Source organism: Thamnophis sirtalis, unplaced genomic scaffold (assembly GCF_051295495.1).
Source record: "Thamnophis sirtalis isolate CommonGarterSnake01/CBP01778 unplaced genomic scaffold, rThaSir2_p1.2 scaffold_4, whole genome shotgun sequence".
Classification (NCBI taxonomy): Eukaryota; Metazoa; Chordata; class Lepidosauria; order Squamata; family Natricidae; genus Thamnophis; species Thamnophis sirtalis.
In genome coordinates, this window is record NW_028261384.1 from 121,282,371 (window position 1) to 121,299,398 (window position 17,028).

General features: G+C 44.9%; 1 protein-coding gene across 3 annotated transcripts; it reads left to right on the plus strand.

Annotated features, from left to right (window-relative positions):
* Positions 1-678: 678 nt before the first annotated feature.
* SPN (sialophorin) lies at positions 679-15,368 on the plus strand. 3 transcript variants are annotated; one of them, XM_014061888.2, is made up of 5 exons: positions 679-775; positions 1,402-1,548; positions 3,155-3,391; positions 9,731-10,879; positions 12,605-15,368. In XM_014061888.2, the coding sequence occupies exons 3-5, from the start codon at positions 3,386-3,388 to the stop codon at positions 12,629-12,631; spliced, it is 1,182 nt and encodes a 393-aa protein (XP_013917363.2). In that variant the 5' UTR covers positions 679-775; positions 1,402-1,548; positions 3,155-3,385; the 3' UTR covers positions 12,632-15,368. The 3 variants fall into 3 exon arrangements, with proteins under 3 accessions (XP_013917363.2, XP_087570159.1, XP_087570160.1); XM_087714033.1 differs by lacking the exon at positions 12,605-15,368 and having other exon boundaries at positions 9,731-11,166; XM_087714034.1 differs by lacking the exons at positions 3,155-3,391; positions 12,605-15,368 and having other exon boundaries at positions 9,731-11,166.
* Positions 15,369-17,028: the final 1,660 nt, after the last annotated feature.

A 17,028-nucleotide genomic window follows, 5' to 3' on the forward strand; every position in this document is an offset into this window, starting at 1 on the left:
GGAAGGATACTACAAAATCTCCATTCCCTCCCCACTTCAGGGGAAGAATACTGCAAAATCTCTATTCCCAACTCACTCCAGAGGAAGGATACTGCAAAATCTCCATTCTCTTCCCACTCCAGGGGAAGAATACTGCAAAATCTCTATTCCCAACTCACTCCAGAGGAAGGATACTGCAAAATCTCCATTCTCTTCCCAGTCCAGGGGAAGGATACTACAAAATCTCCATTCCCTCCCCACTCCAGGGGAAGGATACTGCAAACTCTCTATTCCCAACTCACTCCAGAGGAAGGATACTGCAAAATCTCCATTCTCTCCCCACTCCAGGGGAAGGATACTGCAAAATCTCCATTCCCACCTCACTCCAGGGGAAGGATACTGCAAAATCTCCATTCCCACTCCACAAAATCACCATTCCCACCCCACTCTGGGGCCAGCCAGAGGTGGCATTTTCTGGTTCTCCGAATAACTCAAAATTTCCACTACCGGTTCTCTAGAACCTGTCAGAACCTGCTGAATTTCACCCCTGGCACAGAGTGTTGAAATTTTGGGGGGCACTACTAAAACATTATCTCTCTTGTAGTCACCAGGACATTTGGGTGAGTATCTAAGCTGCTAGCCTTGTTGAAGGAACTCAGGAGGAGGAGGAGGAGGACCCGCCCTTGAGTCATGATAAAAGGAAAACATGCAAGTGTTGATAACAGCTTTTCCTTGACGTGCTTCAGACGTACAGACACAGAGCTGCTGTTTGGTGAGCAGTCAAGACTGTCCTGTGGTAAGGCGGAAATGTCTTCCCTCTGCTAACTGCTTGCCCCTACCAGTTTGGGTCTCCCACCTGGAAATTTGGGATTGGTTTCCTGGGACCTGTTGCTCAAATATCCAGGTCCACCTGCAAAGTGCATTTTTGTTTGTCCATTTCTGGTCCCTTTGCTCAATCACTTCCCGGTGTATACGAGTGTGTGCATTTCTGCGTATTTGCGAGTGACTCACCTTCTGAATTTGTGGCTCTGAAAAACACAGGAAGTTGGCCAAAATGAACAAACGACTTGGGTTTTGTGTCACTTTTGTGCAGTTGCCTAACTTTTTTGTTTTTGCTCAGAAAAGGTGACAAAAGGCACAGCGGCTTCTGGGGCCTCTTGTCTATGGAAAATGTGCTTTGTACCTGCTCAGAAGTACTCTTTTGTCGTTTGTCTGTCTTGGGGATAAACCAAGAAAGGGTGAGATAAAGCAAAGGAAAAGACGGAACCCGTTTTTTCAACCCACAATGCCTTATCCAAGTCTTCAGATTGGTCCCACAGACCTGATGCTATAGAAATGGGTGGAATTAACATGATTGCCACCAGTCAAAGCCACTTCCTCTATGAATATAACTGTTGCTTCTTCTTTTTCTACATTTTCCAGCAGAGCCACCTGCTCGGTTTCATTCACTCCTTCCTGCCCAATCAAGCAAGAACGGGGGAAACGGAGGCAGCTGATGATTAGCAGTTAAGAACTGTTCCTTGAAAACCTCAGGAACCTCAGGCCTTGTCTGAAGAAACCTAGAAGTAGGTATAGCAGGGTAGGTTGGTGGGCGGGGGTGGGATGCACCTTATACTTATTCAGTCCCTACAAAATGATGTGTATGTGTGTGTGTGGGGGGGGGGAAATATCAGTAGGAAATTGTTTCAGGGAGTCAAGGTGAAGGAGGAGAGCATATTAGACTGGAGAGAGAGGTAGGTTTCGTTTGTTGTACTTCAACCAAATGCTTGATCACCAAATGTAATTGGGTATCTACGCCTCAATTTTTGGATTTGCAACAACTCCTTTAAGGTGGATGGAGGGTCCTGATCTGACAGAGTGGATGATGTGGATCAACCTAAGGAGGTCTTCTCCAATCAAGGTCTTCTCCGATTAATCAGGCTCTGAGTCTCATCATCTAAAACCAGGCTGACCCAGTCTGGAGAATACTAGTTTGGGCACAAAGGTTCCCTACCTCATATCAAATAGAGATGTTAGTGGGCTGAAAAATTGAAAAGGAAGCCGGTATGCAGATCAGAAGTCACTCTTCTGATCTTCTCTTGGTCTTCCAGAAAACCAGCTTCATTAGAAGGGAAGTTGAGTCCAAGCAGAAGCGAACGTGGCGGCCAGAACAGATGGTATATGGTAGGGAGGTGAAAATGGAGGTGAGATTTCACTTCACAAAGTAAATATTTCAGACTGATAAGCGTTGTCATGCAGACATCTTACAGATCTCACTGTTCTTTATCTGGTAGTGATCTTGAGTCTGGCAAATATATCCCATGCCCAAATCCTAGCACTAAAACTCACTAATGGTTGTGCAGTAAATAAGATGCTGCATCTGATGGGATTTGGGTTTCCATGCAGCAAAAAGCAGAGCTTTCACAAGGAAGGCATCAACCCACGCTAGTGTTTGAACCAATTTCCTCACATCGAGTCTTACAGCAAGACTAGATTTTTACTTGAATCATTTCCGGCCATACATGCCACAGTAATACCGCTAGGACAGAGCTCTGCCTGTTGAATGTAGAAAAAAATTGAACCGTTGAGACTGAAATAGAAATGATCAACAGCTTTCCTTAAAAACTCTTGACAGCTGAGCTCAGTTAGTTTAGTGAGACTGATTATCTTGCTTCTCTGATTTTTTAGTTTCCTGATGCAATGTTTCTCAGCCTCTACTAGGTTAAGATATGTGGACTTCAACTCTGAGCATGTTGACTGGGGGATTCTGGGACTTGAAGTTCATAGATCTTCATGTTGCTGAGGTTGAGAAACATTATCCTAATTGCCTATATTTCCTTTGTTGTTGTTAGTTGCAAAGTCATGTCCGACCCATTGCAACATTCCTCCAGGCCTTCCTGTCCTCTACATCCCCTGGAGTCCATTTAAGCTCACCCCGACTGCTTTAGTGACTCCATCCAGCCACCACATTCTCCATCGTCCCATTCTTCTTTTGCCCTCAGTCTTTCCCAGCATTAGGCTCTTCTCCAGTGACTCCTTCCTTCTCATCAGGTGGCCAAAGATTTTAATCTTCAGGATCTGGCCTTCTAAAGAGCAGTCATGGTTGATTTCCTCTAGGACTGACCGGTTTGATCACCTTGTATTCCAAGAGATTTCCTTTCCTTACAAGCCTCTTACTTTTCAATCTTCAAATCAGGATTACTCTGGAGCCCAGCTTTTATTGATGGAACAACTCCAGTTGGGCCACCTAGCATCTTCCTTGTTGATCAAGAAGCCTGCCCTGATGTGATGGCCTAGCCCATCACTCTGTCACCAAATCCAAGTTGCAGAAATGACAATGTTTTTGGTGCTTGTAAGATGCCCCTTCTGCTTTGCAAGTCAGGGTAATTCTCAAACCTGATGTTTAAAACAAACTGACGATGTGTAGATGAAGGTAAGACACGAATATTTCAGGCCAAAATGGGGCAGATTTCTCTTGCTGTTGGAAGAGACCATATATCAGCTGCTTCATCTGGTTCAGAACATACCTGCATGTGATAATTCCTACAGGGCAGGGGTCTCTACACCTGGCAACTTTAAGACTTATGGACTTCGACTCCCAGAATTCCTCAGCCAGCACAGAATTATGGGATTTGCCATCCACAAATCTTAAAGTTGCCAAGTTTGGAGACCCCTTTTGCTATAGGGGATTGTTTGCCTCCTGGCCTCTGGGTGGACTTTCCAATTGAAGAAGAAATGGTAGTGGGTTTATAAGAAAACGTACTGGCCCTGAGGCAGGTGCAAGTCATATAGTGTTTAGAGCAGGGGTCTCCAACCTTGGCAACTTTAAGCCTGGAGGACTTCGACTCTCAGAATTCTGGGAGACCCTTGGTTTAGAGGGCTATACAAGAGTAATCAAAGGCCTTTATTTTCAAAACTCTCTACATGCTCCAGTCATGTTGATCTGTTCCAGATTTGTCTTTTATTAACCAAAAAAACTTGGGTGTTTTTTATTATTATTTTAATGATCTACTGCCAGCAAAACAGTTTCAGCACACTGGCATGGTGCATATTGCGAGATGTACTGATGGAGTTTTAATGATCTTGATAAAAGTCACAGGTGGGGGGGGGGGAGGCTGCCCCAAGGACAAAAAACAACAACAGCATCATTCAGTGCCCATCCAGGCTGAAATGTGGGAAGGGAGGAGGGGGAGAATTCCGATTTGATGGTGAGCAAATTTTAAATATAATATTTAATTTTTCTTTAAAAAAAATTAAACCCTGACTTCCTAAGCAAAGAGAAAGGACAGATGTCTTTTTAACATACTAGGAGCAAGTAAAGAGGAGAGTGTATTGAGAAAGATAAACAGTTGCGACACTATAAAGCTGCTTTTTAGTTTCTGTTTTCTTGCAATCTTGCCAAACATCTTCATTAAAGTGTATGAGCATTCAAAAGTTTGCTCTCTCCTAGTTTTTAACTATAGTTGAAGGTTTCCTGTGGATAGTTTGGGACTTCTGTCCAGCTTTCTATTGTACTTTCTTAAAATAAATCTCTCCCTCTTCTCTCCCCTCTTCCTCCCCTCCCCTCTCCCCTCCTCTCCCATTCTCCTTCTCCCTCTCCTTTTCTCTTTCTCTCCCTCTCCCCCTCCTCTCTCCCCTCTTCCTCCCCCTTCCTCCTTCCCTCCTCTCCCCTCCTCCTCTCCCTCTCCCTCACCTCTCTGCTCTCCCCTCTCCTTCTCCTCTCCTTTTCTCCCTCTCCCTTCCCTTCCTCTCCCCCTTCACTCCCCACTCTCCCCTCTTCCTCCCCCTTACCCCCTTCCCTCCTCTCCCCTCTCCCTCCCCTCCCCTCCCTGCTCCTCCTTTTCCTTCTCCCTCTCCTTTTCTCCCCCTCCTATCTTCTCCCCTCGTTCTTTCCCTCTCTTCTCCCTCTCCCTCTCTCCCTCTCCTCTCCCTCCCCTCTCCCCTACCCCCTCTCCTCCTCATGCATGAAGAAAATACTCCAAACCCCCTAATTCTCATTCGGTTGTGTTGAGTGTGGTGCTGGTAGGAATTTTCCCGCCCTATGAAACAGCAAGAAGAGCTGCAGGTCAGACCTTCAGGCTGACAAGCACATGATGCTATCGCCTCTCTTTTCCTCCTTCAACTTTCCCTCCAACATGAGACTCTACTGAGAGGGTGAAGGAGATGCTGGTTCAAATGGGAGACCAACACGAATGGCCTTGTGTTTTATGCTGGGTTTGGTCTCATGGAAGCCTTTAGCAACAATTAAGTTCTAAAGGACCTCCAGTCTCTCTGAACATTGGTGGCGGTAACACTTATGAGAGATTCTTTGCCATTTATATTCATCCCCCTTCATCTCCTCTACTAGACTTTCCTTCCATGGCTCTGTTACAAAGCCAAGCCCCTCCATGCGGCTAGGATTACACAATAGACGGAGAACTCTACACTCACTTTGCAGCAATGGATTGCCTCCAAGTGTTGGTTGCCAAGGCTTGAGTAAGCAAGCCTTGTTTTTTTTCCAGACTATCATCGTCAGCCATTCAGCTGTGTCGAACCCACAGCCACCCTATGGATCAGCATTCCCCATGACCCTCTGTCTTGTACTGCCTCCTTCAGAGCTGCCATGGTCATCCCGGTGTCATCCTTTATAGCCGTGATGGCGAATCTATGGCATGTGTGCCCCAAGTGGCACGTGGAGCCATTTGTTAGGGCACACGAAGCCCTGGCCAGCTGACCTTGGCTTTCTTTTAAGGCTGTTTTTGTTCTCTGGAGGCTTCCTTGAAGCCTCCGGAGCACGAAAAACTGGCCCTACGGACAAACCAGAAGTTCAGGAACGGTCATCTGGTTTGCTCATAGGGCCGTTTTGCACCCTCTGGAGTCTTCAGGAGCCTTTTTGCCCTTCGGAGGCATGTGGGCATGTCCAGGAACGATCCCTTGTGCTCTCTCCGCTTTTGGCACATGATCCAAAAAAGCCATCACTGCTTTATAGTGTCCAGCCAGTGGTACTAGGGCGGCTCCTTTTTCTTTTTTCACTGGTCACTATCAGCATGATTGACTTTTCGAGTGAAGTTCGACAGCCTCTGTTTGGTGATCTTGGCTTTTTGGTGAGGTTTGGGCTAGGAGTTCTTTGTTATTTTTCCACTCCCAGCTTCTCCCAGCCTAGCAGTTCGAAAGCATGTAAAATGCAAGTAGAAAAATAGGGAAGGTAACAGCGTTCCATGTGCCTTCAGCATTTAGTCATGCTGGCTACATGACCATGGAGACGTCTTCAGACAGTGCTGGCTCTTCGGCTTTGAAATGGAGATGAGCACCGCCCCATAGAGTTGGGAATGTGTGAGGGGAACCTTTACCTTTAAAGAGCAGGAAAAAAAAGACTTCAAACCACAGGGTCAGTTATCTACAGAGATTTCCAATCATCCAGGTCATGGTTGTCCCAAAGGCGCTATTTTTTTTTCAAAAGGCAACTGTACTTTCTTGTTTTTTTTCTTTGAAAACATTTTGCTTCTTACCCAAGAAGCTTCTTCAGTTCTAATTGACTGGTGGAGAATGGAAGGGTCAACTTTCTTAGGTTATTCTGGTCTCTTTGTCCATTCATTAATGAACATAAGGAGTCACCACTTTCATCTTCCATAAATGAATTGAAGATAATAATAATATTTAAAACACACACACACACACACACACACACACACACACACACACACACACACACACACTCTTCTTCAAGGGAAACTGGAAAATTATAGAGGAACTGTGGTGGGATGTAGTCTGGAATTGCAGGAGGAAAAGAGCACAGAGAAAGAGAAGCTTGGAGTATTTGCAGAAATAGAATAGAATAGAATAGAATAACAGAGTTGGAAGGGACCTTGGAGGTCTTCTAGTCCAAACCCCTGCTTAGGCAGGAAACCCTATACCGTTTCAGACAAATGGTTATCCCACATTTTCTTAAAGACTTCCAGTGTTGGGGCATTCACAAGAGGATGAAGGCAGACCCTCCCTAGCAATTCACAGAGAATATCTAGTAATTATTCAGATCAGGGGTGGGTTCTGGCAGGCACTACTTGATGCGTGCGCATGCGCAGTGCAATTGAAATTGCTCTGTGCATGTACAGAACTGAAAAACAAGATGGCAGCATCACCCAGAGGACCAGTTCAGGAGCGTGGCAGCCTGGGTCACTGCCAGTTCCAGAGACCCAGGCCACCAAACCACTACTGGTTCAGCCAAACCAGGCCGAACTGGTAGGAACCCACCACAGTTGCTTTAGACTGGCAAGGTTTTGGTCAATATCTAAGGAGGTTCTCAGTCATCCAGGTGATGGTTGTCCCAAAGGTGCTTTTCAAAAGGTAACTTGAATACATGTTTGTTTTTTTCTTGAGGAAGAAACGTTTTTCCCTTGAAAAACAAAACCTCTTCTTACCTCTTGTTCTTCAAGGAAAAAACATTTCTTCCTCAAAAAGAAAGAAAGCCCAGTTCCCTTTGGGGATGGGTGGGGGTGAAGCACATTTGAGACACTTCTATCAATAGGCAAACATTATAAAGCTGGGGTGTCAAACTCAATTTCACTGTGATGAAAGAAATGTCCTTCTGGGTTTGGCTCCAAGTGGGTGAAAACTTCCTACAACTGAGGACCGCATCGGGGGTTATGTTTGACATGGGGGGATATGGCCAGGTGGGGCATAGCCAGAGAAGCCCAGCTCCATTTTCACTGGCAGAGGGTTCCAGGAGGCTGTCATGGCCAAAAACGGAGCCGGGGAGGGTCGCATGCATCCTCCCCAAACTCCGTTTTCACTGGCAGAGGGTTCCAGGAGGCCATCATGGCCAAAAACAAGGTTGTTTTCGCTGGCATAGACACCGCAGGCTGGTCCTTCACTGTTTCCAGGGCAGGCCTGTGGGCCAGATCTAAGCCCCCACCACCACCTCCACAAGCCAGATCTGGCCTGCGGGCCTTGAGTTTGACACCCCTGCAATAAAGAAATAACTCCACATGTCGTTCTTGGGTCCTTGGGCCTTGCAGGTACTCATTTTGTGCCCACTCTTGAGGCTAAGGAACTAACAGGGTTTTTTGTTTTTTTTTTTAAAAAAAACCCTCTTTCTTTCAGAAGAAAACCTATCTTTTCCTGTTTACCATATGTGTTAGCCCTGGCTTCCAGCCACTGTCATCCTTGGGTGAAAAATACTTTCTTGCCAAACTTCATTGTTTCCTCACATTTTACATAGGGTAAATGTAAGCTGTATCTGCTATTGCCACCTAGTGGTCGAAAGGCAAATATTCTTTTAGGAAAAGGGCATGTTGCATCTCTGGTCTTTTAGCCATGTGGTTGCAGGTTGGGTATCAGATCGAGAGCGACACGAAAAGGGACTAAACCAGGGGTGAAATCCAGCAGGTTCTGACAGGTTCTGGAGAACGGGTAACAGAAATTTTGAGTAGTTCGGAGAACTGGCAAATGCCACCTCTGGCTGGCCCCAGAGTAGGGTGGGAATGGGGATTTTGCAGTATCCTTCCCCTGCCACACCTACCAAACCACACCATGTCCACCAAGCCGTGCCCACAGAACCGGTAATAAAAAAATTGAATTTCACCACTGGTTAAACACCAAAGCAATGTTCCATTTTACAGATGCAACCACTGGTGACTAAATTATATTGGGTTTATAAAGCTGTAGTTCTGCACCCCTTGCCACAATCAGAAAAACAGAATTCAGACTTTCCTGCAGAACTCACAATTCACACAGTCCTGTTGATGATTCACTTCTCATCTGCAGTGCTGAAATATGTCTTACAGTGATCTTAAGAGAGGATTTCCTGTCCTTTGCTTTAAGATTACAGTTCCACTCTTGAACTCTCTGCTCACAAGCCTATTTTTATTGCGAGATTTTGGAATGCATTTTCTCAGGCTGAATTGTGGGTTGTGAATCATCGGTAAGGCGTCTCTTCTTCAGTAAACACAAATGACATGGAACTAAGTAGGGAGAAATATACCTTTGGACCATTCGGGTTATGGGTGGGTGGAGGGGCATCAAAAGATTCGAGCGAGAGTGAGATGGTTCCTCATCTCTACCCAAACTGTCATATGTAAGAGGCAGGCATGAAATGCTCCAAACTTCGCTATCAGTTCAGAACTGGGAGCGCTCAGTTGCGTGACGCTTCTGCACATGTGCAGAGCATCTGATGATGTCTGGGCGGGTGGGTGGAGCCTCCCACTACCATCGCTACTGGTTCGCCCGAACCAAGGAGAACCAGCAGAATACCACCTTTGGTAAGAGGTATATTGTATTCTTTCCATCAATATGGCCATCATGGTACATGCAGGCTGCAATGTAGATGGAAAACCATACCTTTGGATATGGATCTCCACATCAGGGGTGGGTTGCTGCCGGCGTTACTGCCGGTTCGGTGAGTGCGCGTGTCTGGTGCATGCTCTGCATGTGTGCGCAGTTCCCTGTAAACAGGTCTGCGCATGTGCAGAACATTTAAAAATGCCAAAAAAAAAACCCATGCTGCAGTGACTGGGGAACTGGTTTGGAGGTGTGGCCAACCTGGGTCACTGCCGGTTCTGTGACCAAGGCCAACATTCCACTACTGGTCCAACCGAACTGTGCAAACCGGTAGCACCCACCTCTGCTCCACATATTCCAGGCATATAAAGAATCCTTGGGTAAAGGGTGCCAATTTAGGCCATTCTCCTTCTCAGATTGAAGCTTTCAGGTCATTCTATAGTTTTGCTCCTCTGTCTTAAGCATACCAATTTTCAGGGCATTTCTCTTACAACCTTTTCATGTTTTTTGTTCCCAGTTCTTCTTAGCCTTGACCCATTCCACACCAAGAGGGCCCGGGCTCTGGAATTCTGCTCCCATGGAAAAATCAAGGTCCTTGTTCAGGAACGTAATTGGCCACAAGATGCTCTTTGTTGTCTTCCTACTTTTCCCCACAGATATTCTTGTAGAGGGACAAAATACAACCACAGCAAATGTAACCCTCCACGTAGATGCCAGTTTAAATGTAAGCACCACATCTTTCCCAGCATCTTCTAAGATGACTAGGGAGATTTTTACGACATCTGTGACATCACACACTGATGCCACAATGCCTGGCACTCTCAGCCAACAACCAGCACTGTCCTTCAAAGCATCACCTCCGGTCTCAAAACAAGAAGTACAACTTCCCACTGTCGCGAACACTGCTGTCCCGGTAGATACTTCGTCTCCTATGCCAAGTAAAGTTGCTGTCATTACCAAAGAAAAAGACCGTCGTACGGAAACTACAGGGGGGGAAAAAACCAAACTGCAGAAGGAAGTTCCCTCTAAAACGACTGTCACGCCACACTTTGTTAGCGAGTCGGTATCTTCTCCAACGAAGGATGTGGGAACCAGATCCCAAGGGGCCTTCTTGGATCAATCACCAAGTGCAATTGCCTACCCAGAAACAACAAAGAGCACAGAAGCAAAAGAGGACAAAAAAGGGCCAATCCCACCAGATCAAGCTGTTCCAGAATTAACTCAGAGTCCCGAGAGTGGCACCCACTATACGTCTGGTCCTTTTACCACTTCAGTGGCACTTACCAGCACTAATGTAATACATGGCAATACTAAAACCAGCTCCGGGCAGAAGAAACACCCTATCATCATTTTGGCCATTGTTTTCGGCATCGTGCTGCTTGCAGGCCTCATAGTTTTCCTGTACTTAAGGCGCCGCCGTCACTCTGGCTCCACCAGCTTCAATTCCCCAGAATGGGCCGGACAAGCAACGTTGCCAGACGACACGGGCCTGGATAAGGACGTGGAGCAACAGGCGGGATCTGGAGGGGAAGGGGAAACACGGCGTGGGACTCTTGTGACTTTCTTTGGGAAGCGTCAGTCTAGGGTACCTTCTATAGCTATGGAAGATATCAATGGGAAAGGCGGCAAGGCGGAAAGAGAGCAGCTGCTGTCTGGAGAGGCTGAGGTAGGGTCTCCTTCGGGGGCGATTGGGGATGCCAATGGCAAAGTACCAGAGCCCCTTAAAGGGTCTTCTCAGGAGTCCCCAGCCTCTTAGGTAAGAGTTCCTCCAAAATAGGACTTTGTTTTTCCTTGAAGATGTTTCGCTTCTCATCCAAGAAGCTTCTTCGGTTCAGTTTAGATAAGAAGCGAAATGAAAGGAAAAACAAAGTCCAGTTGCCCTTTGAAAAAGCACCTTCGGGACAACCATGATCTGGATGACTGAGAATCTCCATAGACATTTCCATTAAATCAGAATTCCTCCTAAATCAGAATTTCTGGTTTTGTGGGATGGTGGGGGAGGGGGAGGGGGAGGGGATGGTTGAGAGCACAAATGGAGCGCACACGCCACCACTGCTCACGGGTATGGGGATGCACACATGTGTGCACACTCGCCCGTCACTTCAATGGCCCAATCATGAATGGCTCAAGGCCCAGTAGTGTGCTACGGCCCTGCCGTTGGGGACCCCTGTCTTAAATAGAGATCAGAAGAAAGATTCACCTCTGAGGGGTCTTCTGAAGCAGACCATTTTTATAATTTACATAGACATCATTTGGTATATCTTATTATCCTACAGCACGGGTGTCAAACCCGTCACGTCACATTGCCATCATGTGACGTATGGCGACATTTTTTTCTTTGCGGAGCCAGGGTGGGCGTGGCCTGTGTGTGAGGCATCCAGTCCACGGGCCGGTAGTTTGACATAGATATACCAGAGATGGGCTTCAAAAATTTTATCAAGGGGTTCGCTACCTGGGTGCTGGGTGGGCGTGGCCTAGTTGGACTCCTGCATCATGGTGGGGAGGCTTTTTGCCCTCCCCAGACTCTGGAACTTTTCTTCGAGCCTCCGGGAGGGGAAAAACAGCCACCCCAGGCTCCGGAGGCCTCCTGGAGGCCAGAAATGGGCCTGTTTCCGGCTTTACTGAACTTCCGATAGGCCCCTTTTTTGCCCTTCTGGAGCCTCCAATGGCGCCCTGCACTTACCTGCATCCAAAACGGGCCACATGGGGACTCCTGGAAGGGGCAGGGTGGGGTGGGTGTGGCCTAGTTCCTGCACCACTGGGGGGGGGGCTTTTTGTCTTCCCCAGATTCCGGAGGTTTTCCTCGAGCCTCCAGGAGGGCAAAAATGGCCTCCCAAGGCTCTGGAAACGGGCCCGTTTCTGGCCTTACCAAACTTCCAATAGGCCTGTTTTTTGCCCTCCCTGAGCTTCCGTGCACGCCCTGCACTTACCTGCATCCAAAACAGGCCACATGGGGATTCCTGGGAGGGGCTGGGTGGGGTGGGTGGGTCCAGCCAGGAGTGGGATTTGGGGGTTTTCCGAACTGCATAGAATCTTAGCTAGAGGTTCTCCCGAACCCCTGTGAACTCCCAGCAGCCCACCCCTGGGTGTATCCTATATCCCCTATACCCTGAGCATTAGTTAAGATGTCCCTTGTTCAGATGTGAGGGATGAGTGAAGATGGAGGAGTGAAAGAGAGATTTCTGTCCCTCAACTTCTCTTCTGAAAGTCCTCTGCATCTCCATTTCTCCTGCTTTGTTATAAGCCACGGGTAGGTATAGCAGACCCAAAAGCAGAGACAAATTAAAACATTGGCCCACCCCAGTTTCATCAAGTACTTTTTTTTCATTTTTCCTCTTCTTTTAGAGGATAAAAAGGTTGATGGGAGGTTGGATAATTAACAATTTTTCAGGTGATGGCAGTGAGGGGTTGTGCCTGAAGAATAACGAGCATTGAACAGGCTTTGAGTCTGCATTGGAGAAGAAAGTCTTGATCATCATCGCTGGAAAGAAAGTAGATTAACAAAAATTCTGCTTGCTATTTTTTTTTTATGATGCTGCAAATTGCTTGGCTGATTCATGATCAGAAATGAATGGCTTTTATACATACATTTTAGGAATATCCTAACTGGATTGTTTTTATTAACTCATATTCTATTAAATCAGTTTTTATCATTGTATCCGCTCTCTGGGAATATCTCCAAAGAAAAGGCTTTATTTTGGCATCCCAAAAGAGCTGATATAGGTAGCAGTAAGACGTGTAGGTTTAACTGCTTTTATTTAATTCAGAGACCTTTCCAATTATTCTACTGTGCTTTGTCCTTCAAATGTACTAAGTTTAAAACAGTCAGAGGAGAGGAAAGTCATTTTAGAAAACTTCCTTTCTTAAAAGCCTTTGGATAAAGGCAAAATGGAAATATCTAGTAGACACAATGTACAAAATGTATAAATACAAGAGTTTAAATTTTGAATCATATGAACATATATTAAGTAGGAAATAGCATTATGCTTTGCCTGTCCTTGCTCATATATCAAAGGTTTGTTTCTGTGGGTTCCAGTGGATTTCAGAGAATTTAGCAGGTTAAACTAATTCATCTTATTACATAACTTTTACTTAATTTTTCCTAGGGTAATAACATTTAATCCTGAATAATTTTACTCTTGATGCTGAATAATTTCAGAGGAACTATTAACAAAGAATAGTCAAAGCTATGGTTTTCCCAATTGCAATGTATGGCTGTGAAAGTTGGACCATAAGAAAGGCTGAGCGCCTTTGAACTATGGTGCTGGTGAAGACTGCAAGGCAATCAAAGTGGTCAGTCCTAGAGGAGATCAACCATGACTGCTCTTTAGAAGGCCAGATCCTGAAGATGAAACTCAAGTACTTTGGCCACGTAATGAGAAGGAAGGAGTCACTGGAGAAGAGCCTAATGCTGGGAAAGAATGAGGGCAGAAGAAGAATGGGCTGACAGAGAATGAGGTGGCTGGATGGAGTCACCGAAGCCATCAGCATGAGCTTAAATGGACTCCAGAAGATGGTAGAGGACAGGAAGGCCTGGAGGAGCATTGTCCATGGGATCGCGATGGGTCAGGCATGACTTTGTAACTAACAACATCATTAACAAAGAGATAATTAATAAACACAAAGTCCTTGATTTATGCCTGTTCAATTAACAAAGGTTCAAAGTTATGACGGCCTTGGAAAAAGTGATTCAGATGGTACTTACAGTATGACCATTGTACCACCCCCACCCCCCATGGTCATTTGAACACAATTTGAGCATTTGACAAATTTGCATTTATAAACGTTTCAGCATCCTGTGGTCACATGATTGCAATCTGCTAGTTTGTTTCAGCAAAAAGCACCCATTGGTAAAGGTATATTTGCTTAATGACTGCACGTTTCACTTAATGACCATCATAAAAATTATTGCAAAGTTGGGTGTGACTCGATTTACAGCCGCAACATCTTAATGATGGAGATTCCAGTTCTGGTTGTGATCATACCTGCAGATAAACAATGGCAGAAACTTTAGTGCAATTCTATAGCTGATCTCTTGGAAATAAGTCCCATTAAATTGAATGAGACTTACTCTGTGTAGGAGTGTCTGAAATTGCTGTCTGAAAAAGGCAATCTCTTTTCTCATTAGCCAAGTCTTGAGCTAACATATTACATAACAGTGTTTCTCAAACTGAGGAAGTTTAAAATGTGTGAACTTCAACTCCCAGAATTCCTCAGCCGGCCATGCTGGATGGGGAATTCTGGGAGTTGGTCCACAATTCTAAAACTCACTAAGATTGAGAAATATTTTCTCAAATGCTCATAGATTTAATTAAGATGTTTGGCAAGATGGCAAGAAAATGCTCCTTTTCCTCACTCTTCATTTATCTTTGCTCCTATGAGGCACAAGATTAGAAAGCCAAGCATTTGTTTTCTGAAAATAGTAGGAAGGCATTCCTATTTGTTTTCGAAAACAAGGGGAACTTTGCACAGAGGTAATTTGTGATGGGCTGGGCTAAGAAACCAAGATTGGAGAACCATTACAGACTAATACATAAACCAGGTCTTGTGAAACTAAGTTAAGACTCCCTCAAGTCAAGGTGGACTTTAGATGACTTCATGGATGTGTTCCTATCATTTTCTTGGCAGAAACGCAGTCATGACATTGCCATCTTCCCAAGTTAGTTTATAGCCCTGATACTGCCTGCAAGTTTCTCATTTCAGGACAAAGGAGCTGAACCCTGCTTAGCCAAAGTTGACACGGACTACTTGAAACCTCACCGATTTTTATATCCATATGTAAAAAGAGGTGGGACTTCAATCACAGCCTTGTGTTTTTACATTCCCCTACTAACACTCTGCCCGATAGTTGTTTTTTGTTTGTTTCATTGATTTCTATTCAGCTTTGTATATTACGTCTAGGACTTAATCAATTTGAATTTCTCCTGTGTAAAAAAAAAAACACTGAAATTACAAGCAGCTAAGTAAGAACTCATATGCCAGTTTCTGATTTACTTTTCTCTTCCATTAGCTTCTGCAGAATTTTAAATTCCCTAGGATTCCTCTGCGTTTTCTGTAATTGTTAGTTCAATATTTTTTATTCATTCATTCCAGAGGTGTATTTTATGTCTCGCGAGTTTCATTCAAGTCTATCCAATAAAAAGTCTTAAGTTCCATTTAAGTGTTTGCGGTGTGGTTCTTGATGAAGTGGAAAACAGTTATTATGATCAGCTTGCCTTCATTTTAATTCTCTCCTCAGCACAGGGGGTGGGGGGGCTGAAAGAGAGACTTGAGACCTACCAAGAATGATTTAGTCCAGTGTTTCTCAACCTGGGCAGCTTGAATATGTAACTTGGGGAAGCTGGGTGGGGAATTCTGGGAGTTGAAGTCCACACATCTTCAAGTTGCCCAGGTTGAGAAACACTAATTCCAGTTCTACAGACTTCAGTTCCCAGAATTCTTAATTATGGCCCCATTGACTGGGGTTTATGAGAGTTGAGGTTGACAGATCTGGAGAGCAGCAATGTTGGAAAATACTAGTGTTGAACATTCTTTGCCACCGGGTGGGCATTCTGAGTTACAGTATATATCTTGGCAATCTGGAAGGCAGATCTACCTCGAATTTAAGAATGAATATTCTTTTAGTTGTGAATATATCAGAAATGCAGAGACAAGAAATGTTTCTGCACACAGCAACTTAAAGAAGGATAAGGATACACCCCTATTTGTAGATTCTCTCCATCCATATCTATCTATCTATCTATCTATCTATCTATCTATCTATCTATCTATCTATCTATCTATCTATCTATCTATCTATCTATCTAGCTATCTAGCTAGCTAGCTAGCTAGCTAGCTAGCTAGCTAGCTAGCTAGCTCTCTCATCCATCCATATCAATCGACCAATCTAACTAGATAGCTATCATCCATCCATCCATCCATCTCTCTCTCTCTCTCTCTCTCTCTCTCACACACACACACACACACACACACACACACACACACACACACACACACACACAATTTATCTATAATCTTCTATCATCTAACTGTCTCTCATCTAATTAGCTAGCTAGTCATTTGAATTTATCCAAGGAACTAGAATGGACTATGGAGGAAGGAATCTGCCACTGCATCTCCAAGATGGTCACCTTGCCACCACTTTTCCTTCTTTCTCTCAAAGTTTCTAACTACCAGAGTGGCTCTGAAGATCATTCTGCAACATGGTCCACCTCTTCTACTTCTCCATGCTCTTCAGGCAGGGTACACATTACTCCAATCTGCTCTACTTCCAGGGAAAACTTTAGAAATACATCCTGTCCAGTCTCTTCGTGGCCAAACAATTCTCCACTGTGTCTTTCAACGTATGTACCCAATACCCTTGTTAAGCATATATGAAACATTCCTTCTGTCTAGAACGATTTGAGAAATGTCTACAGCTAACTCGGATGCTGTTTTGGAGAAACAGATGATATTTTTAGCCTAGCTTCTTCCAAAGCTTTGCCTGCTGGATGTGCAGAATTATAACAAAAATGCCAGGATGGGGATAATGAGGCTCATAGTTCAACCTGTCAGGAGGCAGCTGTTGGGGGAAGGTTGAGTAGATTGCTAATCTCCAGCATTCTCATAATTTCTAACCCACAAGGCCAAACATGATTTTGACAAGGAACAGAGGGAACTGTTGTCTGACATTTGAGGGCTACTGTAGAGGTAAAGGCAAAAGAAAAGACAATGGTTTACATAAATGTTGCAGAAGCTGATGTTTAATATACTGTTACCTAACCATACAATATTCACACCAGTATTGACCAGGCTGCTGATATCATAGATGGCCAT